Genomic DNA, 17,500 nt, shown 5'->3' on the forward strand with positions numbered 1-17,500 from the left:
CCCTCTTTCTCAGGCTTGGTGTGGAGGGCTCTTCTGTTTGTTGTTCTGTCACTTAGCACTGCTGAAGCTCTGCAGGTGTTATTTTGGACTCTTCTACTCTTTGTTTATTCTCTTTCTCTCTGGCTCGCTCATGCTCCCTCCCTCTCTCCCTGCTCTTTGAGTCATTTGCTGAGGTGCCTTTGCTATACTGTAGTTGTGTAAGAGGCCAGGCTGACAGTTACCTATTTCTAATAATAGGGTTTATATTAGAGCAGGTGATGGACTCCACCTGCAATATTCAACTCTCCTTTCTCTTCCGGTCCTTCTCTTCTTCCCTGTCCACCCTGAAACACACACACATGCACACACATACACATACACACACACACACACACACACACACACACACTCACACTCACCCTCTCTCTCTGTCTCTCTGTCTCTCTCTCTCGCTCTCTTCTCAAAGGGAAGGAAACATGCAGGATTCTGAAATGGGACCCCAGTTTACGTCAACCTTTTGTGGAACTCTCGGAACTTTGCTATTTTCTGCTCATTGAAATACGACACTGTCCGATGTATGTTCTTCCACATGTCCCGTATGTGTGTCTAGTATGTGAAGGGATCACATGATCATCCAGTGCTAGCTCAGGGATCTCATTATGCCATGTGCAGGTGTGGGCAAATATCTGACCAATCATTTAAGCAGTGTATTTGAGTTTATTGCCTCTAAACCACTCTAAGTCACATTCAAGGAAGGGTTCCTGTTTAAATCTTGTAAGAACTCTAGACAGAAGTTCCTGTTGATTTGTCTTGTAGGTCGAGGCCTGGGTCTGTGTTGGTTGGTCCCTCCCTAGTGCTTTGGCCTCCAGTCTCCAGTCTGATACCACGCCTGAGTGAGAGGAAATGAATGGACAGGGGTTTATGCATCTTACATGAAAACAGATTGCTTTCATAGTAGTGCATCAGTCTCCCCTCAGTCTCCTCGAGTCTCCCATTCCCATCAGTCTCCCCTCAGTCTCCTTGAGTCTCCCATTCCCATCAGTCTCCCCTCAGTCTCCCCGAGTCTCCCATTCCCCTCAGTCTCCCCGAGTCTCCCATTCCCATCAGTCTCCCCGAGTCTCCCATTCCTATCAGTCTCCCCTCAGTCTCCTCGAGTCTCCCATTCCCATCAGTCTCCCCTCAGTCTCCCATTCCCATCAGTCTCCTCTCAGTCTCCCCTCAGTCTCCCTGAGTCTCCCATTCCCATCAGTCTCCCCTCAGTCTCCCATTCCCATCAGTCTCCCCTCAGTCTCCCTGAGTCTCCCATTCCCATCAGTCTCCCCTCAGTCTCCCCTCAGTCTCCCATTCCCCTCAAGTCTCCTCGAGTCTCCCATTCCCATCAGTCTCCCCTCAGTCTCCCTGAGTCTCCCATTCCCATCAGTCTCCCCTCAGTCTCCCCGAGTCTCCCATTCCCATCAGTCTCCCCGAGTCTCCCATTCCCATCAGTCTCCCCTCAGTCTCCCATTCCCATCAGTCTCCCCTTAGTCTCCCCTCGTTCTCCCCGAGTCTCCCATTCCCATCAGTCTCCCCTCAGTCTCCCCTTCCTTCAGCCACCACGCCTTCCCTTTGCCCTGCCCCCTTTGGGGCTCCCAGCTGACTGCAGCCGTAACGAGCCAAGGGGCCACAGATCCCGACCCGCCAGATGGTGGAGCAGGGCTGTGTGTGTGTGTGTGGTTATCCTTGTGGGCTGTCCTCCTTGCTGACCGTCTGTCTGCTGGAACTGATTGGCTGTGACCAGCTGGTGCTGGTTTGGCCTGTGGACGGCATCTGTGTCTGTCTCTGGGTGTGGACATGTGGGGCCCACAGCGTGACGCGAAGGTGGAGACGGATGGAGTAATGTGGATGCGTGGGTAGGTGGGTAGATAGGAACAGGAAGGAAGGGGAAGAGAGATGAAGATAAAGACAGCAGCTGCTCTGATGCGCCATGATTATAAACCAGCAGCAGAGGAAGTTGTGATACCACCACATATTTCAGTTTCACTGTCCGCCATGTCAGCCTTTTAAGTGTGTTAAGTTTGCAGGTATGTGACTCCTTAAGAATGATCTTAACAATTGTATTTGCAGGTGTTTTCAGTGTACTTTCTTCATTGATAAATTGGCCTAACTATACTTGACTATACATGAGTCCTTGGTGTGAGAGAGAAATGTTCAGAGAAAAACTTTGCCTAACCACTTAAGCCTATTTGCAATGCCAAGTTGTTTTTTGCCGTACATCATTGAGGTGCATGTGGTGTGTGTGCTCAAAGAGTCCTGGATCCCCTGTCTTACCTGCCCTATCCAATCAAAGCAGCCTGACTTGAACATAGCCCGATAGCCCGCGTGTGTACCTGGGAGGAGAGCATGTGTCAGAACCGTGCCAAGCGCACTACAGTGCTGACCTAGTTATGCGTGCTCCTCACTTTCTCTCTCACCTCCTCCCAGGGGCAGGCTGTGCTCCTCAGACCTCCATATAGCAGCTCCTCTCCCATATCTACTCCCGCCCCCTGCTTGCCGGGGTCAGATTTTGTAACCTTAGTCGTGGATCCTGGAAACTCCTCTGATTGGATTGTGCTCTCACCTCTTATATGCTGTTTGTAAGTAAATATCCAGTATATCTAGTGGACTGTATATTACTGAACAAACTGTGTTATAAATTCTGTAATGTATATGATAAAACTTGTTTCCTTATGAAATGAGCTATGAAGACATAACCTAGGAGTCTTGTGATGATGATGAAGATGGTGGTGGAGGTAATTGCCATGAGCTCACCAGATCTGAGCTACGAGTGGAGCATGGTTCTTGTTAACAGCTCTGTTCCACATTCTGAGGTTTCCATTATGATGTATGCTGGCCATGTAAGGTCAGTGTGTGTGTGTGTGTGTGTGTGTGTGGGTGTGTGGGTGTGGGTGTGGGTGTGGGTGTTGTGTCTAAATTCACCACATGTGGAGAAGAGCTATCAGTGTAGTCTGCAATGCATGCAGTCATCTGATTAAGAACCACTGGCCTCTTTCAGAAAATGCAGGACCACTCATGAGACATAGTCCAGAAGTGTTCTCAGCATTCCAAGTAATAACAAACACAACAGTATGTGTATACTACCATGCACATACAAGTCTCATATAAAGAGCTTTCCCTGCTCCAGCTGCTTTAATACACAAACATGTTTCTAATGCTGTGTCTGTGATCTAGACTGATCTAGAATGGGTGCACAGGACCTCACAGCCTTGAGTTTTCGAACAGCAGCCTCTGTGCATATTCTGAAATTCTGAACAGATTCTAGTCCACTTTCCGCACCTAATCCTACAGCTGGCCTCAAACCAACTAAGGGCTGAACAGATTTGATTGTGTAAGTATGTATTTGATGGGCATCATAATAAGGAATGCTGACTTTGATGTTTGAGCTGCTTGTAGGTTTGTGATGATGCATCGGATACTGGCGTCTTAGAGTTCAGGAGTGCCCCAAATAGCCATTGGTGTTGCGGAACGTCTAAGGAGTTCTTTAGGAGACAATGAGTAGAACTCCATGACTGTGAACTGTTACATGGTGGCGGTGCCAGTTAATTCATAAGACTGGTGTTATCATGTGCTATGGCATATTATATAACGCACTGAATTAAGCTGCGAGGCCGTGACTGCATGCAAACCCATACACCTTATCTATCCCTGGAGAATTTGCTCTCTTGTCTCCATGGCCACACAATGCAACAACAAAATAAGATGATGAATTCAGGGGCTTGCAAAACAAAGATCATAACACTTATAGGTTTTCTGTGTTTTTTTTCATTTGTCAGAAATTTATTCTAGAAAAAGTATTTGCTTCCAGAGGCAAATTTTCCCCAAATGAAGATTTCCATGGCAACATGGTTTTAGGAGCATTATCTAGGACATATCTCACTGATTTCCCAGTGGGACATACATTTAAAAATATGTGTATCTGTCATTAGTTTTCCCTTGACCCTCATTAACTAATGTACAGTGAAAACGAATAACCCCTTGATGATGAAGTACTGGTAATGGACAGAGATGTAGCCTACAAAGCTCAGCCTGGTCAGCCCTCTCTGCTTCAACAGGAGCCCCACCCGTCTTCCAGAATTTGCAGGTGCTGTGAGGGCTGATTTGCACTGGAAAGGGTTTCTAAATTCCTCTTTGTTTTGAAAGGCGTGCCTGAAATACCTCAGCTGAAAGAAGTGGAGACTGTGCACTCGCTCACTCTCTCTTGTACACATTCTCTCTCTCTCTCTCTCTCTCTCTGTTTATCAGTACTTGTCATGGTCATTTTCCATTTCTCTTTTCCTGCTTTAAGATTCTTTGTGTCGGTCTCCTACGGTTGGATCTATGTCTATGACTTTCTGCTGGGTGTATATATGACATGCCTCTTCCATTGACACAGGTAGAAAGATGCAGTACTAAGAGTTTGTCTGTGCTACAGACGTGCTCTTTGACTGAGCTGTCTTGTCTCTCTGGCCTCTCTGCCACACGGACAGAACCTGACCGTTTGGTTTAGTTCAGCTGTGGGATCTGTTCTTCCACTGTTTCTGCTCTTTGCAGACTGTCAGCGCATGACGATAAAAGCCCATGTTGTGGACAATCTGGACCTTGTGTCTTAATTGAATCTTCCCAGTTATGGGGGTGAAAAGGGTTTTGTGTGATGGTTATTTTCATTCGAGTCCAGTAATGCATAACAATGGCGAAATTAAGCTTTTCCTAGACCTTTGTCTGCAACAAGCAATTTTTCCACACATTCCCAAGAGAGAAGGCAAGTTGTGTAATAAAACTGGAGAGAGCATAAATGTATCAACTGAACACCCAACACAAATTGAGGCAGTTCTATTGATAACAAGAATTCATTTTTGGAATGAGTTGTAAAAATGATTTGGTTGATTAAAATCACAGTTTTAGTTTTGGGCCATGAGACATTCTGCATGTGCACTGTACGTGAAAAGCCCTTTACTGTGATAGCTGAGCAGGACTTGAGGCTCGATATTACAAAAAAAAATTATTATGGCTGTGCTACTGATAATTATCAACATAACATTAGGTTACAGTAGCAACATTGTGCTGTCACCTTAGTTACACCTTAGTATGAATGTTATATATATATATATATATATATATATATATATATATATGAATGTTATATGAATATATATGAATGTTATGTCCTACTCATGGTGAACCTTGCCATCTTGCCACACGTGCGTGTGTCCTCTTTGTTCTCTCAGTGTAAATGTGACCCAGCACCGTATCCGCGTGCGCTGCTTCTCGTCCAGCGCGCTTCCCTCCACATGAACGGCGAAAACTGCCATTTATGTGTGACGAATGAACCATCGTTTCCATAAACGTATATGGTAAAACACGGGCGAAACATAAAAACACGTACGCGTCTCTACGCGTGCTGTCCGCCCCCCCCACACACACAGAGAGACACGCGCAGGGCGCTTGGTTCCAGGGCGGAGAGAAGAAGGGGAGGGAGACGTCTCAGTTTCCGTCGAGCAGTGCCTGCATAATGAAGGGAGGAGGGGAGGAGGGGAGGAGGTGGGGGGCGAGAGATTCCCCTCCAGTCCGATCGCATTCTGCGCTCCACAGAAGCACGGGTCGGTCGGTCGGCGGCTCGCTAGAACTGCGAGAGACCGCAGCCGCAAGGCAAGCACGAATCCGCGAGGTTTTAGGACAGCAAGGAGGAGGAAGAGGAGCTTTTAGGAGACGGTGCCGGTCGGCCGAGTTTGGCGTTGGCCTGAACGTGCACGGGGAGAGAGAGAGAAAGAGAGAGAGAGAGAGAGAGAGAGAGAGAGAGAGAGAGAACACGGACGTGGCTCTGTCGTCGCCCGCTGCTCCAGGGAGGACCGGATGTAAGGGCGCAGGAGTGCTTTCCAGACCTGTGTCGAGACTGGATGCGTTTGCCTTCACAATGCGAAGCGAACCTGTTCTGTTCGCCTCGAGGGGTGAGTATCGGCCGGCGTCAAACCCTCGAGTGGATTAAAGTGAATCCAGTTATATAGCAAAGGCCAGGGTTCCCTATAATGCGCCAGCGAAACTTCAAGCACTTGCAGCATATGGTTCTAGTTTGACTAAGGGCGCTGGGTAGCACATATATTGCTTCAGAGTAATCTTTTCCTTGATTCAGATACCTACAGATGTGTGTTTTTACCCCAGTAATGAAATTGTGAGGTTTTTCTAAGGGTTTCAGAAAAAAAATATGTGAAACCCTTCTCTCTCTCTCACACACACACACACACACACACACACACACACACACACACACACACACACACACACACACACACACGCACGTCAACTGCCTTCCATTAGGGCACACTTAAAGAAGCTAAGCGTTGGCTACAGGATGTAGCTGATTGGTGGATCGGCTGGCAGCTGATGGCTAGACTGTCTGGCATCTGATAGGTGGATTGGCTGGCAGCTGCAGGGTGTACCCCCTTTGTGTGTGATGGCCCAGTGGTTGGTTGTATATGACGCACTGGCATTGGGCATGGGGGCTTTTGGGATTGAAGTGATAGCAGGTACCTGGTTTGCAGTCCTCAGAGGTCAGGCATCACTCACAGGCTGAATGTTAATGTCTTGTATTTGTTGAAATAATAAAAAAGGGTGCCATATTTGGAACTGGTCGATTAGGCTACTGGTTTGAATTTTTACCGTGCCAATAATGCAAATGCCTCAGCTTAAAGCTCCAGCTAGAGCCATTTTATTATGTGATGTAGAAATAAGATATATTTATTGTTATTGGGGCGTTTTCTCATAAAGATAAAACTACAGAAGTTTCCTGGACTGTATTGAGCTCTTGTTCGGCAGTAAATATGGTTAATGTGTTTATTGGTGTTTAAATGTCAGCTTTCTGCATATTCAGCGCAGTTGGATATGGTGTTACTTGGCACTCCATTATAACTGTGTGTGTGTGATGTGGTCACTGCTCCTTAAAGCCATTTGGCTTTGTTTTAGGGACTCCCCTTTTTGACAGAGTTCCCCCAGTGATGGCTTTTTAAGAGCTTTCCTATGCCAGAAAGATCCCGATAGACTCCCCCCTCACCCCCGCTTACACTCTCACCTTTGTGATGACGCCCGGCCCAAAAAGGAGGACAGGATAAAATCAAAAGAATGACAAAACAGACAATGTTTCATTTGCCTCCCACTTCCATCTCTGTCATTCACTCTGTCAGCTTTTTGGCTTTGGTACAGAATGCTTCATCTTTCTATGTCTGTTCTGCCCCCCCACTCCGTCTATCTCTTTCTCTCTCGTTCTCTGTCTGTCTCTCTCTTTCTGTGTGTGTCTCTCTCCTGCACTGCTGTAAACCTTTTGTTGGGCAGTAAGTATTTCTCAAGTTTGCTCTTCAGAGGAAAGTAATCAAGTAATATTGGCAGAACTACTCCAGTAGAAGCAGTAGTCTAAACTACATGCAGAAATCTGAACTATCAGCTATAGCTTTTGTCTGGCCAGAAAAAGCCTTGGGCTCATATACGTGTAATGGAGTGTACCGAAAGATGAGATTATTATTTATATATAGCATCTAATAACGTAATCCTTCATGAAGTCGGCAGGCAGTCCACTATGCATAAGTAGCAGTTAAAAAAATACATTCCCTGGAGATGAAAGGAAGTGATTCAATATTTTAAACATAATTTGCTGTTTTGGCTGATTGTTGATGCTTGTTGAAAGTAAATGTGTGTGTTTGTGTGTGTGCGTGCGTGTTGCTGGTGTAGGTGATCACCTGCCAAGCACTAGTCTTAATTATTCCTAACAGATTCAGATGTGGGGGATGTGTAGAAGGTAATGATGAGGGCCAATGTAGTTCAGCAAGCTTTAGTAGTGTCCAGTACCTAGTGCTGACTGAAGAAACCATGACAACGTCTTTTAATAACAATTACACTGTTGGACTTAATGCACACACACACACACACACACACACATACACAAACCGAGCGATTCTACCTAGTCCTTTTATTTTTGCATGAGTAGTGTGTGCGAGCTGGAGAGAGCAGCAGTGGTCAGATGGCTTCCCGAGGCACCATGAAGAAGAAGAATTCTTGGAGAAGAAGAATTCTCCAACCACGGTGCCCCCGCCCCTCGCTCAGTGAGGTTCACACATTGGTGCTCTGTAATCACACACACGTACATGCAGTAGCGGTCTAAGCAGGAGCCGCTGGGCAGATGCACACGTCCTGACATTCAAGCTCTGCTTTGATGATCAGCGGGGTGTTTGATGCGTCTCTGCAAATCTGGGCGTCACGGTAGTCCGTCATTAACGGAGGGATGGAACGCCTGCTGGAGATGTCTAACCCCTCTTTACTCTTACTGTCTCATTTATCTTCCATGCTCCCACGGAGATGTCGTTTCCTGCACACCCAAACGCTCTTCATCCCTCCGCCCCGTTTGTGTGCACACATGCACGCAGGCACCGATACACTCATGCAGGTGCTAGATGTGGCCATGAATGTGTCCTGTGTGTGTACAAACAGGATGTAGGATACAGTAAACTCTTTGGTCTGTATGACACTTTAGTAGCAGTTCATGAATAATGCAATATTGTTTCCATGTCAAGAAATTAGGTTGAAATGAATGTGTGTTTGTGGGGCGGGGCGGGGCGGGGTGGGGTGGGGTGGGGTGGGGGGGGGGTCGGATGGTTACAAATGAGGTGAATGGCTGTATTTTCAGATGAGGGGTGTCATTGGACTGGAATGTACTGGTTTGTGGTGGCCAGGGGTAGCCATGGCGATGCCAGGCAGCACAGTATGCCAGTTCATGCTGCAATCCAGATTTCCAAAGTCGGTTCTCGGCAAAAAGAAAAAAGAGGGGGGAAAAAAGGATTGCCAGCACATTGCTCTGGTTTCTAAACCAGAGCAGAATTCAGAATCCAGAAAACCAGAATCTGGTTTTGGATTCTGAAATTCATCTTAAATCTACAGATGGATTGAGGAGTTATGCAACGTGTAATAAGCACATTTGAAACCATACCAACTTTGGAGGTTTCATGAAGAATGCATTATTATTATTTAATTTAGGAGGATAACGTGTGAATTACTGGCATATGTTGTAAATGAAGTGTATATTCCTCTTTCACACCACCCATTCATCCACCAAAGCTGTAACCTTTAGCAGACCAGTGGCATTCCTGTAAATAGCCGGGGGCTGAGTCCTTTGGGGGGTCCCGCATGTCTGAGGAAATTCGGAGACGGGCTGGGTCTCTTGTTTCCCTAACAGCCGTCACTCTGTCAAAGAGAGTCCCGAGCACGGTCCCGCCAGCGGACCGCAGTGTGGACAGAGAGACACGCTCGACGCGGCCACTCTGTGTCTCTGCCATTAGATAACTGAGGGGAATTTTACATTCGAAGCAGTATTTAAACTGAATGTAGCTAAATATAGGGAGGGCATGAGAGAAGCAGAAGGGAGTGAGGGAGGGGAGAGAGAGAGAGGTTGAGGGTGAAGTGGTACTCCTCCAGAAGAGAGAGATGGAATTGGTGGGGGGAAGTCTTATTCTCCAGAAGTCTGGCGTGGGTTGTTAAACAGGAAAAGATGTCTGATTACATATGCCCTGCACTGTAAATCAGTCCAGGACATATGGATCTGAACAGCTCATTACAGAGAACAGATCTGACTGAGCTAGGGTTGTTCTGACATTGCAGAGCCTGTGATCTACACACGCACGCACGAGTGCGCGCGCACACACACACACACACACACACACACACATCTCTGATGAGATGATAATGTGTGCTGATGAAGATTAGGGTGGTTGTTGACCTTCAACTGCCTGGGTGGTATTAAACTGTGGCCACACTCAACACATACGCACACATACACACACACAATCATTTTAACACATGCATACATCATGCACGACCACAGCAGATGCTGGCAGCCTCACAGTGGTGTTTTTACTGTGGAGATCCCCAGGGTTGCTGAACTTGGAAAGTAGAAACAGAAATCATGTGCCTGTCTATGTAGCAACACTTGGTGTTTAGTCTCTGGACTTAAAATCTCAAAGTGACTCTGGATTACATTTGGTTTGAAAAGTCATTCCTCTCCACATGTACAGGGGTGGATGGACAGATCAGTCAGCGTCCTTAGTATTCTCAGTCTTGTAGTATGTTAGGTGGGTAGGTTTATGTAAACAACGCTAACTGAAAGCCTTTCATCTGGTCACTATTACTCCAACGTCCTCCCCACGCTACCCTCCAGCGCAAACTAGTCTCTGTGCTTTTGGACCCAGCACAGTTTGTCCACTACCACCCCTAAGCCACGCTGCCTGTTTTTGGAAGCACTGCAGACGATCTTTCGTCATTTGTTCATGTTGACCCAAAACTTTATGTTGGGGTAAGGGAGCGTGTGTGGGCAGGAGTGTGTGTGTAAGACAGAATCGGAGTGTTTGTGCAGGGATGCTTGTCTCTTTTTTTTTTCCTCTTTGTTTGCACCCAAGCATAGTTTGAAGGTGGTCCTAATTTCCGCGTTCCTCTTCTAGGCTGAGCCGTCCACTCGGATGGTTTTTAACATGTTTTCTTTTGTGTTGTTTGGCCACCAAAGCTGAAAGTTGTTCAGTTGTAAAGCTGTAAAATCTGTAGTCAAACCACAGGCTCACAATATGCGTACCCTCAAGGGGTCTAAACCCTTCACTCTGAAATGTGTGGCTGCATGTTCCTGTGCTTTGTCAGATTTGGGGGCATGCTGCGAGATATTGTTCAGCAGTTTTGTTAAGTTTCTAAGCTTCAATGTCTGTTATTTATAAGTTTAATGAAGGGCTTTTTTAAATGACATAATTATTAATGTTCATAGGTTTTACCAAAAATTGCAACATTTAGCACTGTTTTGCAACATTTAGCACCTTCTCTGTATTAAATTGTGTGGGCTGTGGAACACAGTCATCTTAAGTAATCAGTAATTGGCATGAATTTGCACTGGATAACCCAGATGCGTGGATATCTGGAATGCATCTGCCTAGGCCCAGTTCAAGTTCTCTGGCTTGAGTTTGCAAACTTGTCATCTTGATAAACAGGGTGAGGTGTTCTGAAGTCCTGATGCCAACTTTAGCAGCAGGGCGTCGGCAAGCCCCGTGTTAATTCACATGGCAGCTGATCCAGCTCCTCTTCTCTCTTGAGAGTTTCGCAGTCTTGCTGCAACACTTAAACGATCCTGACATTCCTTAAGCCATTCAGCGTCTGTGTTTCACCACTGTGACATACTCAATTTGCCATGTTACACATCATTTCATGGCACACCCTAATCTCCGAGCACAGTTCCCTGTGTTACGTCAAGTAACGGTCGCTATGGCGGCACCCTCCCGCCGCTAGCTCTCTGGGCCGTACGTAAAGCCTCAGCTATGCGCTTGCGCTGACCTGGCCTCGTAGCAGTGATCTTTTATGGAGCGCTGAATTTCAGGGCTGCAGTTCACTTTTGATGGGCTCTGCTATTCCTCAGGTACCTTGCCAACAGATGCCCATAATTTGTTGCCTGCAGGAGAGCTGCCAACATCTCCTAGTGAAATGTTCAGCAAAGCTTTGGCCTAGAGCAAGAGCTACAGCTACAATAAGAGCGTGTGATTGGATGGCAGCTTAGGGTGTCATTTTTTTTAGTATTGGATAAATATAGATTCATACCACCTATGGCTTCTGTATTGTGTGTTATTCTGTTATTTTCTGATCATGTTTGTTTTGTGTGTGTGTGTATGTGTGTGTGCTGTTTTCTGCAGCGATAGAGGAGCTGGTGTCAGAGCTCCGTATCTTTCTGGAGCTGTTGGACAGAGAGTACCTGAGTGCTGCAGTGAGAGAGAAGAAACTGCAGATCTCCAACATCCTACACAGAGTCCTGGCTGGTAAAGGTCAGAGCGAAGCCCTGGATCCACCTAACCGATCCCACTCCACACTGGCCTAACCGATCCCACTCCACACTGGCCTAACCGATCCCACTCCACACTGGCCTAACCGATCCCACTCCACACTGGCCTAACTGATCCACACTGGCCTAACCGATCCCACTCCACACTGGCCTAACTGATCCACACTGGCCTAACCGATCCCACTCCACACTGGCCTAACCAATCCCAGTCTGCCCTGTGCTCCTCACCTCACCCCCCAGCACAGGTATATCCTACACCATCAAACCTACACTGTGCCCTACCTCAACAGTGTTGGCAGCTCAATTTGATCCTATACTTCATGTTGTCAAAATTGCACTCCTAACCATAACCTGAACCCTAACCCTGCACTTATAACCTGTGTTTATCAAACACAGTTGTTAGTCGCACGCAAGTTTTGGTATTGATTTCCTGTATTTCTCATGTTTCATGGCATGTCATCAGACACCCAGTACACTTACGCTGCTAACAAATTTATTTGCTTGATAACTAGAGTGGATGAATATCAAGAACACAGAACAAAGGCTGTAAACGTTTAAAATACGTCTGTTTCAAAGTTGCTCAGGCTTCAGGGAAAGCTGCATATATCTTCAGCTTTTCTACATGTTGTACTAGTGGTTACATGTAGTTTATCCATGTTGTTTTCACATCTTGGGAATGCACATCTGTGCTCCAGCCAGCTCCAGACATGCCTCTCCCAGTTCCTTACCTGGCTGTGACCTCCTGGAGTTTCAGGTTGACACTTCATCATGAAATTCTTCCCCAAAACGTAGTGCCATCTCTGGCCAGTAGAATAACTATAATTAAAGTTCAGTTCAATTGTACTGAAGTTATATTTTTCTACCCTAAATAACTTAAGTATAATAATTTTGTGTGTGTGTGTGTGAGACATGATTAAATGACTCCCTTGTAGTTTGAAATTGCACATTTTGAGCTTTAAAGCATTAACTATCAACTTTCTGAGATTTTGTTGGTGGTGTCATTTCAGAAAATCATACCAGTCATCGAATTAAGTGTCTAGGTGGACTGACAGCATATCGACTGTGACAATATACATATTTAGTTTAAATTTAGTTTAAAAATGCTAACGTTTTCATCAGAAAAAAAACATGACTGTTATGTGTGAAAGATCCTTCCTTCTGTATGCTTTTTGGTTAATGTAGTTAAATGCCCCATTGCATTCTGGGTTTTGTGGTTTCAGAGCCATCATGTAAGGCGGAGTTTCAGAGCTCCCTCCCAGCACCTCCACAGATGCCCCTCCCAGAGATCCCACATCCATGGCTGGTAAGATGGCAGGTGCTCATAGATACACATCACATGACCCCACATGCCTGACTCTAAAGGGAAAGAAACTTTAGCAAAAAGCTTAGCTACAGGAAAAATATATCTGCACTATAATAGCTAAAATTCAGTGTAGTCGCTAGAATGCAGACTTCTGTGGCAAAATCCTCTTCGTAGAGTGGGCACATGAAGGTGAAGATCACTAAAAGAAGATAAAAGGAAATTGAGTTCATTTATTTTTTATGAAAAAACTCCAGATCTGCATTTATTTTCCACCCTGTTGGAGCCTAGATCTTTATCTCCACGTCTGTGATGGTTTCGACCAGGCCAGATGAGGGACCGTAACGTGAACATGCCGTGACTGTAACCCAGCACCATGACGCTGTCATCTGGGGGGCCATTTTATGGCCCCTGCAGAACAGCAGCAGGAAGTGTTCACACTTGTTTGTCCTCTCTGCCACATGAGCTCATAGTCATACATGAACCTCGTGTGGTCTAAACTGTCACACATGCAACTAAGTACTTGGTGTTTGTGTGTGAGTGTGTGAGAAAGCCACGGTAGGCCTTGTTTCAATATGACTATGACACAACACGTCTCCCATCTGGCAGTAGTCATATGGGCATCTTTGTCTGTAACTAACACGCACACAAAATATCCACTCCTCTGAACACGTTTCCTTTACATTATATCCAAAATACAATCCCTCCAATTGACAATCAACACTTGCACTAACAGTACTGTATGTAGTGAGAAGCATGCCGGCTTATCTTAGTCATCCGTGCCTGATGCCTGAGTGTGTCAGCTGCTATTTCTGTAAGGGGAAGGTGGGAGTAAGGGATCAAGTGGAGCAGAAGGGAAGCAGAGAAAAGATGGAGGAGAGTTTTCTTTCTTTCTTCCCCACATGGAAATAACCATTCATTACAGTCCAGGGTCTGATCTCTGTAAAAAAAAACCCTCCTAAGTCTGGACAGCCAGACAAGAAAGGCAAAAAAACGTCCTTTGCATTTTTATATGTTCATTTAAAATGTCCCGGTTTAACTTCTCTCTCTGTCTGTTTCTCTGTGTCTTCCTGCCTTCCAGTTTGGTGCTGTGTGAATGAGCTAAGTTTATAAACTCCCTGTCATCTGCCTGCCATTGCCAAGATAAAAGCTGCTGCTTCAGTTTCTGTGTATGTCTGTGTGTTTGTGTTTGACCAGAACGTTCTCTGGCCCTTAAGAGTGGAGTGGTCAAAGCCAGAGAGAGAGAGAGACAGAGAGAGAGAGAGAGAGAGAGAGAGTGTGTGGGTGGAGATGCAGGGGCATGGACAGGACAGCAGACGTCACACTACAAGGCAACAATCATGTCTGGTGTGTGTGTGTGTGTGTGTGTGTGTGTGTGTGTGTTGAAATGAACTCTCTGTGGCTGTGAGCTGCATGAAGGTTTGGCAACTTATGTAGTGCATACACTGTAATGACCCCAGGAGAGGAATGTTTGAGTTCCTGTCGATGTGCTGTTCGCTGAATCATTGCTCTTTACAAACTTTCTCTCTGCCTTCCACTTGTTTATGGGGGGATGATCTTTCTTGCCATTGTTCTGCAGTCACTCTTCAGATAGGGGAAAGCAAGGACCGCAGGATTGACTAGACAGATGGGACAGGCCGGACAGGCCGGACCAGCGGTCAGCGAGGTCCAGAAAGCAGCAGAGAGGGAACGCTGCAGAGTAACATATCTGATCTGTTCTTCTTCTTCTCAGTTAGCTGAAGCAACTTCAGCCCTTTTGTTGAAGATTCTGTGTTTTATTGAAACAGCAGCACACTTAACCCAACTGAACGGGTGAGAGAAAGTCAAACACGAACGACTGAGCCAAGAAGTGATTGCCATCTTTTACGTCTCTAAAATCACATGATATATGACTGTATATATCATGCATGTCTCTTACTGTAAGAGTCTACCTGCAAGTGTTTTGTGTGTGTGTGTGTGTGTGTGTGTGTGTGTGTGTGTGTGTGTGTGTGTGTGTGTGTGTCTGTCTGTGTGCATGCATACTTGTGTATGTATGCCCCACTAACCCATACCACACTTGAGTCATGCATCATTGACAGTCCCTGTTCTGAAGTGAAGGGTCTTATCTCACTTACTTTCATTCTCCTATTCACTCTTGTTTCTATCTCTAAATGTGTGTGTGTGTGTGTGTGTGTGTGTGTGTGTGTGTGTGTGTGAGAGAGTGTGTGAGATTGTGTAAAGGATTATGGAGCAGCTATAGCAGACCCTGCTGAGATGTTAATGACTTCCATCTGTGTTGACGCTGGCTTCTGCACCCCTCCCTACCCCAGATCTGCACTCACATACACACAAGAACAATGCACTCCAAATGAGACAAACACACACTAAGTATTTACCCAGAGCCCCGGAGAGCAGGTCTGTCTCAGAAGATCTCCTTTATTTCTCTGTCCCGTTCATCTCCCCTCATTCCCTCTGTTCACCTCTCCCGTGACTGTGCGACTGTAATGCTTTTGCGTTGAGACATGGAACGTAAGCAGCCAGAATGGACCAGCTGTTTCTCTCCAAACATCAGCTTGCAGGACTGTCTGCAGCTCACATGTGGCACCGCGCGTCCCGCTGTTTTTCTTCTCGTCCTGCATGTTGTATCTGAGCACATATCTGCGCGTGGCGTGTTGCCATGGGGACTGTGCCCGGCTCTGGCCCTCTCCTCCCCGTAAGGGAGGCTGAACCACAGGAATGCGATGACCTCATCCCTCATTGTGTCATGAACAAAAGGAGGAAAATGGATTATGATTCATGCCCGACGGTGCAGTTTGGCTGTCACCTTGGAGATGCCAGCGGCTTCTATATCCCAAAACCAGTGATTCTGGAACGCGTGGAGAACCTATTACACGCATGGACATATGCTTAATACACACACACGGACAAAAGATAAGAGCATGAGAACACGCAACATGAGCAATATTAGCATGTTGTGGCTACGTCCGTGCTGTTGTGTTTGTATATGTGTGAGTTTAGGTTCAATGTCAGTAGTGTGCAGGAAACCTGCAGGTCTAGACCGTATGATTGATTGCATGAGTGAGTGTGTTTTCCTGGCTTCACACACTAGAACAATCCCTGTACAATAGGTCTGGGCCAGATGCCTGAGCTTGTGTTAACACCTATGTATACACACACACACACATTCTGCTTGTTTGAGCTCCAAATGTGGGATATATTTTTGATGAAAATAGAACATGGGCAGAAGAAAGGGAATGATGAGAAGAACACAGAGATACCATGAAGAAGATGATAAAAATGAGAGTCAGGAGCTGGAAGAAGTGTGTGTGTGTGTGTGTGTGTGCGAGCGAGTGTGTGTGTGTGTGTGTGTGTGTCTAGGTGAATATGTGGGTGTTTTTGTCTGTGGACATGCATTACATTGAATTGCAGCACAAGCCAAAATCCTAAAGTGGAAATTTGCCTAAAATACTCCTGGCTCCTTGGGTCCGGAATGCCGCTACAGCAGGGTGCTGCCTTTCCCGGATTCTGGCCTGGAGTTCTCCATTCCCACCAGGCTTAAATGCCCTAGTGAAGCAAGGCCATAACTGGCAGCCTTCTGTTTCTACCTTGGTTTGTGGTTGGATGGGATGTCATGGTCCTACTGAGCTCAGTGTGGAACTGATAAAATGGGCTTTTTTCCGGGGTTGCAGGAACAGGCGGAACGTCGTCATTGAGCCTATTTGACAAGCAGGGCTTTGTCTGACCTTAGAAGTATTTTAGATTTCCTAGTTGGAAATGTCTTAGATTTTCTGTGGTGTGAAAATGCACTTGTTACCAGGCCCTGTTAAAGAAAGAGGCATTGAGGACATACAATCTTACCATTCTGTGACGAGCCACACCTCGTGAGAACGGAATTGGCCTGGTATGTGTCTTCATACTCTGCACTGTAAAACTCTGCTGTCACTAACGGCTCACGTGAGCTGAACTGAAGCGCATGAGCTTCTGCTGGTACCGCTGGTAGATAGGAGGTGGTGAAGAGTGAGTACTAGAGAGGCCAGCCAAGGACACATCTGGGCCAAGGTTGGGATGCACACTAGATGGGTCATTTTACCAGCTCTGTTCTCCGCTGTCTGTGAAGGCATCTGGCATTCATCAAGAGCTCATTTACCTCAGCCTCAACCTGACCCCAGTGCACCGGGCACTCAACACAGCAAACACACACACGCACACACACACCACACACACACACAAACTGGATTCTGATGTTTCAGCTGTGGGACTGATTTAAAGCGTTGTGTACAAACTGTTTGGGCAATGTAAACTAAATAAAAGAAGCGCAGGGTTAGTCATTAATGAATGACTTTGTCTGCAGTCATGTCTGCGGTCTGTAAAGCACTGAAGGCTAC

General features: G+C 46.2%; 1 protein-coding gene across 9 annotated transcripts in view; it reads left to right on the forward strand.

The window, feature by feature from the left end:
- The window catches only part of afap1 (actin filament associated protein 1), a 45,758-nt gene that overhangs the window by 7,251 nt on the left and 21,007 nt on the right, over positions 1–17,500 (forward strand). For 3 of the 9 annotated variants that reach the window (XM_027021534.3, XM_081697232.1, XM_081697233.1), the window contains exons 1-3: positions 5,536–5,939; positions 11,691–11,819; positions 13,057–13,139. In XM_027021534.3, coding sequence (XP_026877335.2) covers positions 5,906–5,939; positions 11,691–11,819; positions 13,057–13,139 — 246 coding nt within the window. In that variant the 5' untranslated portion in view covers positions 5,536–5,905. Of the gene's footprint in view, positions 1–5,534; positions 5,940–11,690; positions 11,820–13,056; positions 13,140–17,500 lie in introns of those variants that run through there. The other 6 variants (XM_027021535.3, XM_081697237.1, XM_081697231.1 and 3 more) reach the window with 5 other exon arrangements.

This window comes from Electrophorus electricus, chromosome 15 (genome assembly GCF_041902795.1).
Source record: "Electrophorus electricus isolate QZ-2024a chromosome 15, ASM4190279v1, whole genome shotgun sequence".
Taxonomy (NCBI): Eukaryota; Metazoa; Chordata; class Actinopteri; order Gymnotiformes; family Gymnotidae; genus Electrophorus; species Electrophorus electricus.